At 41.6% G+C, this 12433-nt stretch overlaps 1 protein-coding gene across 1 annotated transcript; it reads left to right on the top strand.

Annotated features, from left to right (window-relative positions):
• Positions 1 to 8751: 8751 nt before the first annotated feature.
• Positions 8752 to 11697, top strand: LOC138213890 (forkhead box protein B1-like). Its single transcript, XM_069175206.1, has one exon. The coding sequence runs from the start codon at positions 9152 to 9154 to the stop codon at positions 10097 to 10099; it is 948 nt and encodes a 315-aa protein (XP_069031307.1). The 5' UTR covers positions 8752 to 9151; the 3' UTR covers positions 10100 to 11697.
• The last annotated feature ends 736 nt before the right edge of the window (positions 11698 to 12433 follow it).

The raw sequence follows: 12433 nt of genomic DNA, 5'->3' as shown, positions 1-12433 counted from the left end.
CATTTAATGAATATGCAACCACGAGTGGAAAAGGTCTGCCACTGTGAACCCCGGTGAATTAGCATAACTACTTCCAGCATGTTTCTTAAATAATGCTCTCATTTGCACATCACTGAGTTGGCTAATTCTGGCTTCGGCGAGGGCGGCCTCGTAATTAAAGAATCCCACTTTAATTTTTAATGAAGTTTATGTTACATCAATCCTGACAGTAATGAGGGCGACGTGGAAACAAAAAGGCTGCTAATAATTAAATTCACAAACCAGTTTGAGGGATAATAACTCCTGAGGAGGAATTACATGACTAATTATTAATTAAATATTCATAGTATCGGGCGGCGACGACGACGACGGCGGCGGCGGCTGCTTACAGCGAGCCGGCGGAGCCCAGATGCCAAACGGCTTTTTATCTGCGGAGGACTTGAGTGGATCATAACGGCGCTCCAGACTGCCATTAATTATAAAGACCCTAAAACAAAACCAAAAAGAAACCGTCTGTAATTGGTGCGGCGGTTTCACAGATCAGTCCGGGAGCTGCTGTAAATCTGCTTCAACATTTCCGCTCCGATTAATTTTTTTTATTTTTTTGTTCGGCGGGAAGCTGCAGCTCGACCCCGTCATTTCTTTTTGCTTCTCGGGGAACAAAAACAGCCCGAATGGGATGAAATAGATTCACAATTTCTGGTGTCGAGTGTCGTCAATAAAATACTGGCTGGTTCCTGCTGATACTTTAACCCCTTTCGACCCCGGAGGATTTTATTCTTCATAATGTGGCCCCGTCCATGAAGAACCCTCCTGGTTCTCCGCGGTCCGACATGGATGCAGCTTTGTTTCGCTTCATTTCTGTTGCATCAGATTTGTTGGTTCGAGACGAGTCGGAGCGCCGAGGGAAAGGAAAAGCAGCCGACGAGCGCTCGGCATATTCGGCTCGATTTTATTTATGTGGCGCCAAATCAGAACGCGAGTCATCTGAGGGCGGTTACCGTGGTGATGTCCTGACAACAGAACCTCAAGACATCGTCCAGAGGAACCCGAGAAATGAAGACTTCCCGCATGAGAAAGAGCTGGAAGGAAAAACTCTTTTAACAGGAAGAAAAACTTCCAACAGCTGGAAGCAAAAACTCCGTGTACTCCTTCAAAATAAAAGCATCTCATGGAGCTAGTTGGAGGATAAATTGTGTTCAAGTTGTTACTAAACAAAGAGGAGGAGACTTTGAAAGAATACAAAATATAAAAAAACACATTTACACTTTTATTCTCACTCTAAACTACATCATATTTCATAGTCTTGATGTCTTCTGTCTGACTCCCACGTAGGAAATAGTAAAAATAAAGAAATGTCTTTATTGTTGGATATTGGTTGACTGTATATAAAAGTGAGACCGGTGTGCCTTAAGATGCAATACCAGCTAGTGCCACTAGAGGTCGGCTCCAAAAAGCCTCCGGCTCCATAGACTCCCATTCAACTTCTCTCATCAAATCCAAAGTGAATAAAATGTGTCCATCAGTTATCTCGGTGTTGTTAGCTAAAGTCACTCCTTCTTATTAGTTTTCTGGAGGTCCATCTGAAAATAATCCCTCATTCATTAGAAAAGAAGATTCAAAAAGACCTGTTTTTGGGGGCGTGTCTGTTTGATTGGCAGGCCTGTGGTGCAGTCAGGTTACAGCTTTCGGTGGGCGGGGCTTAGTGTCCTCAGAGATCGCGTTAGATCCCCCCGCTCGCTCTTCCACCTGCGTCCAAATATGGTCACTTCTGGCTCTAAAATATAAAAAAATCAGCGACGGCCCAAAATTTTAACACGAGACTTTTTTAACGGCGGTTCACGAAGCGACAGATTTTACTGCACGGTGCATTCAGGGAACCAGATGTTAGGCGTCCTGAGGTCACGTAAATGCGCGGCCCTGCCAGACGTTTGACGTTTCGTACGGAAGTGTCGAAGCTCTCCGGTCTCATCAGAGAGGACAAGTTTTGAAGTCATTACTTTTGAAAGTTAATTTCCGAGGTAACGAGTGCTGAGATCTCTTCCCCCGACAAAAAAAAAAAAAAAAATCGTGGCGTGAGGAAGCTGCCGATCCTCATTACTACAAACATCCTCATCGCTCCTGCATTTAATTGAGCTGCAGAAATGCAAGATCAGGAGGACTCGGGGATGAATAAAGCGAGCGCTCCCCATCGGGTCCCACTGAGGAGCTATTGATGTTCCATAAATCCCAGTCAGGGAAGGAAATTTAATTGAGTTACAACACGCTGAATTACCTCGCGTCTAAATGGCACCCAGGTCCAAGCAAATGGAATAATTAGGGGCCCCGGACAAAATGTTATGGAGTGTTTTTTTGATCCCGAGCGACGCTCATAATATTTGTTGCGTGTTTGACGCGATCGGACGCATTTATGAAAGAAGCTAATTTGATAAGCAGGCCGAGCAGAGGGAGCACTTCAGACGCCGGGAATAACAGCTGCCTCGGCAGAAACCAGAGATCAGGGGCCTCATCGGGAGGTCCGGCTTAATCCTACAGATTCAACAACACGAAACACTTTCCAGTTTAACAGCGTGGTGTGTTCAGGGGTTCACCGTCAATGTGTTTTGATTTATTCTGTCAAACGAATGATGTCAAATCAGAAATAATGAGACACACATTTATAATTATGAGAAAAAAAATTACAATTATGACACAAAAACTTCCAAAATGATGATAGAAAAGTTTCAAATGAACCAACAACAGAAACTCTACTGTCCTACAGTTGTTACAGGCAGTGAACTCACCACAGAAATCAACTCAAATGTCAGTTTGAAAATTTCTTTCGTTTTTTTAGTTTTCTTTTGTGACGTTATTAAACATTAAAATGGGACCAAAACAGCTGCTTGCAGGAAAGAAGTTACAGATTAAAAACGAGAGTAAAGACAAAAGTCCAATTAAGATGCAGCATCAGGCACAATTTGAAGAACAATAAAATATCCGTTACAGCTGCTGTGGGTTGTTTCCGGCCGACGTGGACGTCGTCTCCGCGGTGATGAGGCGGAGCATCGGCAGCCTGGCGGAGTAATAATCTGTCAACGAGGCTCTTTAACGAGCGCCGACGCCTCATTCGCTGCTCTTCAGACGCTAATCGCCTCACTAATTGGCAGCTCTCCTGAAAGGCCGCCCGCTCGTTTACTCATCAGCCTCCAATTTGCTTAATCAGCGGTTTAATTGAAGTAATCGGCCTCCTGAACACGAGCGGAGCCGCTGCAGCGTGGCAGCCGAGCCCCCGCAGACGCTGGCGGGGAATCGAAACGGCGACCTCGCCGCTTAAAACCAGAACCTGGGAAGTTTTCACATGACCTTTGACCCTCAGATGAGATCACATGTCAGCTCTTGCGGTGTTATTTATTTATTTATTTATTTTTTTAGGCGAATGTGACCAATTAAACACAAAGGAAAAATAAAGTGTTTTTGATCCTGAAGAAGAAAATCATGCAGGCGGCTGAAAGTGGATTAAATGAAGCAGCAGCAGATTGTGGTGAGACGAGTTGGCGGTAAATCACACAAACTGCCACTGAAGACCTTTTAGCTCTGAGTGTTTACACGTCCAGCTTCAAACATGGAGACCAGAAGAAATCTGAGTTCACTGCCTGTAATAACTGTAGGAGAGGAGAGTTTCCGTGGTGAGTTCACTGCCTGTAATAACTGTAGGAGAGGAGAGTTTCCGTGGTGAGTTCACTGCCTGTAATAACTGTAGGAGAGGAGAGTTTCCGTGGTGAGTTCACTGCCTCCTCTCCACTGTGTTCAAACAGTGTAATTGAGTGATTTACATTGTTTTGAATTCTTCTCTAATGGAGCTCGGGGTGGGGGGTAACGACCATGACACGTTCACTGGCACCCATTCATTTATTTCCTAATAAGGGCCTGGCGTTGAGGGGGGGTCGGAGGGGAGGGTATCATTAATCCGTCACAAATTGGCGCCTCGGCGGCTCGATGATGTCGACGTGAGATGAATATTTGGAGCCAAATCGCAGGTCCAGGTTAACGAGCGTGATGTTTGATACCTGAAACGCCCGGCTTGTTATGTGTGGTCGCCGACGGTTACCAGCACGATCCAAAACAAACCAAACACGTTTAAATTACGCAGGAACAGAAATCATCTCTGCAGCAGACGAATCTTTGCTGAAGAAAAAAAACAACAACAAACTGGATTTATTTCCTCGACAGTCAAAGACAAACAATCGATGAGCTGCAATACCAGCGAGTGCCACTAGAGGTCGGCTCCAAAAAGCCTCCGGCTCCATAGACTCCCATTCAACTTCTCTCATCAAATCCAAAGTGAATAAAATGTGTCCATCAGTTATCTCGGTGTTGTTAGCTAAAGTCACTCCTTCTTATTAGTTTTCTGGAGGTCCATCTGAAAATAATCCCTCATTCATTAGAAAAGAAGATTCAAGAAGACCTGTTTTTGGGGGCGTGTCTGTTTGATTGACAGGCCTGTGGTGCAGTCAGGTTACAGCTATCGGTGGGCGGGACGTAGTATCGTCAGGTTTCCAATCAGATCGGTCAGATCCACCGCTGGCTCCTCCCCCAGCTCGTGGTCACTTCTGTCTGAAATGTGAAACTAAAAGATTTTACCGAAGGTCCTCGTAAATACAATAAAAAAACAAGTTGAACTTTGGACTTTTTGTGAAGTGAGGCCATTTTGTTTGACGAAGTTTTAAAATCGTTGTTTCAGTTTCTTGGTTTCAGAGTTCGGACCAGAACCAATTTTAGATTCAGGGTTTAGGGTCCTGATAATGCATTATGTTAACGAGGGTCCTCACAAAGACAGCCAAACAAACACACGTGTGTGTGTGTGTGTGTGTGTGTGTGTGTATATGTGTATGAGGGGGGAGATGGGGGGGGGTCTCCCTCCTCTGAGTGCAGTTGAAGTGTCGGTGGATGATGAGGAGCGTGCTGAAGAGCCGCTACCTCTCACACACACACACACACACACACACACACACACACACACTCACACACACACATACACTCACACACACTCTCACACACACACTCACACACACACACACTCTCACACACACACACACACACACACATAGTCACTGATGGTAGTTTTGGTGTAATATCGGATGTTTGTGACGATGTTTGAAGGGAAATTGTGATTTTCTTTTTTTTCCTGATGTTTAATAGATTAAAATGTTAAACAATATAAAACGTTATATTGAATCTTGGACAATCAGTTTTGACAATAATCAAATATATTTAGCCAATAATACTCCAAATATAACAATCCATCTTTTCTTGGGTCTTTTTAAAAAGGTCTTTTAATTTTGAGTTGAATTGGAGACAAACTTTTATTCTTTGTGGAAAATGGAAGAAAAACAGTTTTTATTTTTTATAAACCCGTTTTTACGTACATATTTACATAACTTTAACTTTCTTGTTTTCATAAAAAACGTTTGCAAACTTAGAAAATGTAAAAAAAACACACGACCGATAAACACGAACTCGTCACATCTGATACAGAAACACAGAAAAAACATGTTTTTATAGAAGAAATATGAACTTCTAGAACTACTTGTTTAATTTATCGAAAGAACTAAAGCATAAAATGAAAATATTCGGACAGAAATATGCAAAAAATATAAAAGTCTCTTATTTATGTCAAAAACAAAATGAAACAAAAATAACGTTTGTTTTAACTGATTTCAACGCCGGCTTTAAAACAATAACTGGATTTTCTGAGGAGAGTCGGTCCTTTACTGCAGAGATGTAAAATAACGCCTGTAACCATGGTAACTGTACTCTGACGATGAGGAGGAGGAAGAAGGCGTCTCAAGTCTCCTGAAGAAAAAAAAAAAATCTGATTTATTTCATGTTAAAAAATCATCGGCCTGCTGATCAATATTAATATTATTATTATTATGATGATGACAGGATGTTTGTGTAACAATCACGATAATTGTCAACAGTAGAAAAATGACAGGCCGCGTTTAATTCAATGCAGTAAAACTTTATTGATCTCTGTGACGACAATCAGAAAAACTTTATTCAAAATATTTAAAACTTATTTATTAATCAATAAACAACACGATCTAAATAAGCTCAGTAAATGTTTGATATTATAATTTGAACTGCGTAAATTAGGGTCGCAGCTCTCCGATTGGCCGCTGAGGAACCAATCAGAACGCTTCGGCAGGACAGAGACGCTTTCATTGGCTCCTGAGCAAATATTTACATTTCAACAAAAATGGGTGTTTTTGTTTTACTTATTTGACCAAAATCACTGCTGCAGATGACAAAAATATAAACTGATTAATTACATTGACAATTCATCAAAAATGTATCGTTGATACTTTAAATACAATTTATTGAGTAATGAGCTTAATGAGTCATTTAATAATAAGTAATTAGATCATAATTAATTGTCTGATTTTTGTAGACTTACAAGACAAAAGAATAAAACATTAATGTTTTTTTCCCAACATAAAAATCAAAACTTCAGCATGAAATCAGAAGTTTTCTACTTTCTTCTAAAATCTCACGAACGGCATCATAAAGAAAAAAGAAATAAAAAAGAAAAGAATAAAAGAAACAATAATTAATGTTGTTTATCACAATTAAAATTGTATCGACGAATTTTACTTCAGCCAGAACAAATAAATTATAAATAACGCAAAAACTGAACTAAAAGAAAACGTCGAGAAATTTTTACATTTAACAAAAACAGCAAAAATAACATCAGTGAAAATCTACAGCACCATTTTTTTATGTTCTTTCTTTATATTTTATTTGAATTCATGTGAACAGAACATCAATAATTACAAAATGAATTAAAACCAAATTGACAATAATTCAGACATATGAATGATGTACTAAAAACACAAAAAAGCAGAGTTTTAATAATAAAGTGATTTTTTTTCATAAATAACAGGCTGTAAAAGAAGCAAAAGTGATGATGTTATTGTTATATAATGGTGTTAAAGCCTCTCAGTCGAAACGTGTCTCTCCGTCACATTATCAGCTCACAGGGTCAAAGGTCAGACGTGTGAAAGTGGCTGTTTGGTGTCACCCCTCTCCCCCCCCCCCCTTTTCTCCCCCTCCTCCTCTGGGAATATTAAAGCCTTCAGCTCCTCCACTTTAATCCTCCCTCGGCTGCAGTTTAACTCATCTGATCACAGCCGACACAATAAAACACAATAAAACACAATAAAACAGGAGCTGCGGCACGCACACACACAACTAATGTTTCTGGTAATAAATGAAATAATATACGACCGACTTATAAAACCGAAAACTGATTTAACGCTGCAGTTTTCATTTTTTTAAATGTTGCTTGCTGAAACAACAAAAGACACATTACTGTTTATTGATTGTCTTGTAAATCTATAAAAAAAATCACGTCAGTTAAACTATCAACTAATAATCCAACGACTCTCACCCTTAATTAAATGACTTACTAAGCAAATATGATCAATCTCATTGATTAATTATAAAAAAGAAAAAAAAAATCAATCTGGCAAACATTTTATTATTGTTGTAATATGGTGATAATTCTAATTATAAAAGGCTAAGTGACAACAACTACATAATACATATCATAATAATACTTTATTTTCTCAATCCACTTATAAAAGCTAATAAATCAAAGTTAATTCATTCTCGTTCTGCTCGTTAATTCTGAATAATTAAGATTTATAAAAAACCTATTTAACACATTTAATAAAAGCAGATTCAACTAAAACTAAAAGAAAAACAGTTTTAGATTTTTTTAAAACGACTCAATAAAAACCTGAAACGTTGTTTTTCAATCTTCTCCTCCAAATAGAAAAGGTCCAAGTTGAATTTCGAGCATAAAATAGGAATAATTCCTCCAAAAAAACAATCCTTAAATAAAAGAAAAAATGATCACAGGTTAACGCGCCAAATTTGGAAGAACATGTAAAGTTGATTTTAGCGTTCGTTTGATGTGAAGTCCGACAATCATCAATGTAAATGTGGAGGAACCAACGAAAAACATCAAATTCAGTTCATTTTCTCGTGATTTAATTTATAATGAAGCTGCGTGTAAATTTAATTGTAAAGTAATTTGAACTCTTTTTTTGCTGTTGCTTGTTTAAGATGTTATTCTTCCGTAAATTGTTCTCAGAAATGTCTCATCTTTCATCATCTCCTCGTGAGTGATAACCCGGGTCGGGAGGATCAGTGCGCGTGCAGCAGCTTGTCAAGAGGGGAAAAAAAAAAAAAACGACATAAAGAGAAATAAAAACAAATTAAAGCCGCTCAAACAGCAGCTCTCAGCGGCTCTATTTGTCAGTGCAAATTGGTTAGAGGCCCCCCCAACACACCCCCTCTAAACACACACACACACACACACACACTCACACACACACACACACTCACACACACACACCGTGCGTAAAATGTTGCCAAAGACGGCGTACCTCCACGGAGCGCAGCAGCGCGCGCGGCTCCGGCTCGCGCCCTCCCCGACAGCCGGGCTCCTCTGATCGGCTCCTCTCGGCTCTGTTTGCCGCCGCGGCTTCAAATGAAAATGACTTGTGTTGGCTCAGTGCGTCCATGTAAATACGTGTAAATGAAACCACATCGTGCCCCCACCCACCCACCCATTCGCCCCCATCCGCCCCCCCCCCCTCCTCCCCCTGAGCCCCCTCCTTCCCTCCCTCCCTCCTGGCTGTGATCATGTGATAGTGAAGAAGTGGCCCATTAATGAAGCTCCTCTCCGGGGGTCTTTTCTGCTCCTGTCACCGCGGTCCAGAGCGCACACGGGACAGATCTGGAGAGGGACATGGAGGAGGCAGCAGCAGCAGCAGCAGCAGCCGCTTAGCGCAGCTCAGCAGCGGGGCAGGAGGAGGAGGACGGGACACCGTGCTGCACCTGCCGGGGAACCTGCAGCGGGCAGGCGGGGTGGGGGGGGAGGAGGAGAGGAGCGACCGGCTCGCTGCCGCTTCAACTTTTCCTCAACTTTTAAATGCGGAGTTGTAACTGCGCGTAAAACTCGGAGCCATGCGTGCCAAACACCAGGCGGGGTTCCGTCGGTGCGCCACGGCGCTGTGAAAGAGTTGGGAGCTGAAAAGTTTCTGAAAAGTGAGGCCGATCTTTTCCTGCAGACTCGAGACTGAACTGATCCCGGCTCGGTCCGGTCCAGTTCAGCGCCTCAACGATGCCTCGTCCGGGGAGGAACACTTACAGCGACCAGAAGCCGCCCTACTCCTACATCTCCCTCACGGCCATGGCCATCCAGAGCTGCCCGGAGAAGATGCTCCCCCTCAGCGAGATTTACAAGTTCATCATGGACCGGTTCCCGTACTACCGGGAGAACACGCAGCGGTGGCAGAACTCCCTGCGGCACAACCTCTCCTTCAACGACTGCTTCATCAAGATCCCGCGCAGACCGGACCAGCCGGGGAAGGGCAGCTTCTGGGCGCTGCACCCGAGCTGCGGCGACATGTTCGAGAACGGGAGTTTTCTGCGGCGCCGGAAGCGCTTCAAGGTGGGCAGCATGCAGGCCACGGACCCGCTGGGCCCCAGCAAGCCGCAGGACGCCGCCCACTACCTGCAGCAGCAGGCCAAGCTGCGGCTCAGCGCGCTGCACGCCGCCGCGCACCTCCCGCAGATGCCGGCCGGATACAACCTGAGCTCCGTGTCGCAGCCGTCCAGCTTCAAACACCCGTTCGCCATCGAGAACATCATCGCCAGAGAGTACAAGATGCCCGGCGGGCTGGCGGCCTTCTCCGCCACCGGGTACCCGCTGCACAACCAGCTGGCCCCGGCCTGGCCGCACATGTACGGCTCCGGGATGATGGACACCGGCGCCCCCATCTCCATGGCCGCGAGCGACTACTCGGCCTACGGCATGCCGCTCAAGTCCATCTGTCACGGCGGGCAGACTTTACCGGCCATCCCGGTGCCCATCAAACCCACGCCCGCCTCGGTACCCGGCCTGCCGGGGCTGCACGCACACTTCCCGGCCTTCCTCGCGAACTCGCCCCAGTCTCTGAGCCCCACCTCCCCGCAGACAGCCACCGGTCAGAGCAGCCCGGCGGCGCCCGGAGAGGCGCTGTCCTCCTCGGCGTCCGCGGCACTGCAGTCCGCGGTGGCGGTGCACTGACGGGGAGTCTGACTCTTCTTTTTTATATATATAAAAATATATATATGTATTCATATATATATGAATAAATAAAATTGGAAAAAATAAACTCCTTTAAAAACTTCTTCAACTCCAAAGCAGCGTTTTCATCTCCAGAGCGCGAGGACGAGCTTCATTTTTATTTTCTGAGAAAGAAAACAGCAGGTTGACCTCTGACCTTCCAGTCAACAAACAAAATGATCTTCTCACTTTTACTTGCAGTTGTGTCAGAAGCTAATTTTCCTCTTTACATTCCTCCACATTCCTCCGCATCAGACTGACTGAGTTTCACAGCTCCAATGGATCCTGTGGTGACAAATTATCCGGATCTTTTGTGTTTTGAAGCCTTTTCTTCTCTGGCTGAAAGAAAACTCTCAGATTAATGACTCCTTAAGATGTTTTTTTTTTTTCCTTCTTGAGCCTCTTTGCTGTTTCTTTTCGGCTCCAGAAACAAAAAGTTTTAAAATCCAAAAAGGAGGTTCAGAGTTTTGTTTTTTGTTTTTTTCTTCTTTATTGAAACTTCGAGAAGGAAAATCTTCTTAAAAAAAAAAAAAAAAAAAAAAAAAAAAAAAAATGCAGCCAAGCTTCTGGTAAACCAAATATTTCCCCCGTCATTTTTTAAATTTATTTTGTAATAATCAAATATGAACAATCACAGAGAAAAAGAAAGATGACCTTAAAATCATATATTTATGTCAGAGGTTCTGCACAGTTTAAAAAAGAAAAAAAAAACACGAGATATTTGACCATGAATGCAACGATCGACGTCTCTGATGCACTTTTTAAAGAAAAAAAAAAAAGGAAAACTAGATGTTTTTTTTATTCCGTGTAGCTGGCGGCCGTGTTGGTTTTTAATTTAAAGTTTTGGTGTTCAAACTGACCCGCTGTCTGTGTATTTGTACTGCTGCATGCTCCTCCTGTCTGAAAAACAAAAAACAAAAAAGAGAAATAATCCAGTGTTTGTATGTTTTATTTTATATTTTTAATTTTATGGGGCATTGAAAAAAAGCATGAACATGAACAACGGGCTTTTTATTCCCTGTGCTGTGTCTGCTCATCCAGATCCATTAAAGAAACCTTCATGGGGAAAAAAGAAAAAAATACATCAAATATATCCAGTCTGAGTCATTTCCTCCCGATTTACATGTTTAAACAACTTTTAATTTGTATTCAGTCGTTTCATTTTTTTTGGAGACTTCAGCATTTCAGAGGGAAATATTGTTTTTATTGCATTTTGTTTAACAGCAGGTTTTCAAAAGTTTCTTTTTAAAAAAGGTCTTTAAGAAAAACATCAGATTTACTTTCTAAAAGTTTTGCCTCCAACTTGATGTTTTTCTTCCTTTTTCAGTCCCAAACTCTCATTCGTATCATTAACTGTCATATGACAACAATATTTATATTTTGTTATAAATATTTCACCATATTTGCTTGAAAAATGACTGAAACAAGCATTTTTTTAATTAAATTTTTGTACTCCACTGACCCATTTTTTTCCGCTGCTTATCTGCCTCCAGGTTGCATTAAGTTAATTGCTTTGCATTAATCTAATTAGCACTAATAGACTTTATCGATTATAGTGATTTAACACATGAAGACAAAAACATTAAAACACAGTTAAAGCTGCTCAGGATTTATTTCTCTTGGCATCTGGAAATATGATGAATCAACACATTAATGCACATTTCTTTTCCTGCTTTAACAGGTGTTAAATTTAATACATTGTCATATTTAAAAAGTCTGAAAATGAACCTGCAGTTATTTTGTAGATTGACATTTTTACCAAAACACGACTTTTCAGGGAATTTGAGCCCTCGTTGGTCTCAGACACTTAATTTTCTCAGACCTGTAATTATGTAAAAAAACCTGCTCAAATACATCACTGTAAAATATGGAAATATAAAGAAAAAAAGTCATTTGAATTTTACAAATTGTAGCCTTTTTTTCAGGATTGACAAACCGCATGTATTTCTCTTCAACAAACTAAAAGTATCATCTGCGTTTCATCTCGATGGAAATTTGAAGACTTGAAGAGAATCTAACGTTCTTTGTCTTTTTGGGGGTTTTTTTTAATAAAAAAAAAAGTATGCTGCGATTGACGAACCTTTTGAGGAAAATTAGCGATAACTGTTAAGAGAATTAAAAAAAAAAAATGTACCACTGTCAGTTTCTCAGCTGCTGTTTTCCTGTTTTTCTATCCAGTCAGTCACTTTAAAAATAATCTCACTCATACATAGCAGAATGTCACTTTTTTGTAGACTAGAAAATAACCGACAAACTTAACTGATAATGGAAATTATTGTTCCTTATAGCCTCAGT

Source organism: Embiotoca jacksoni, unplaced genomic scaffold, assembly GCF_022577435.1.
Source record: "Embiotoca jacksoni isolate LCO1_2020_lvr unplaced genomic scaffold, fEmbJac1.0.p SCAF_64, whole genome shotgun sequence".
Lineage (NCBI taxonomy): Eukaryota > Metazoa > Chordata > Actinopteri > Embiotocidae > Embiotoca > Embiotoca jacksoni.
The sequence above is the reverse complement of the archived record's forward strand: the minus strand, read 5'-3'. Positions and strand labels throughout refer to the sequence as shown.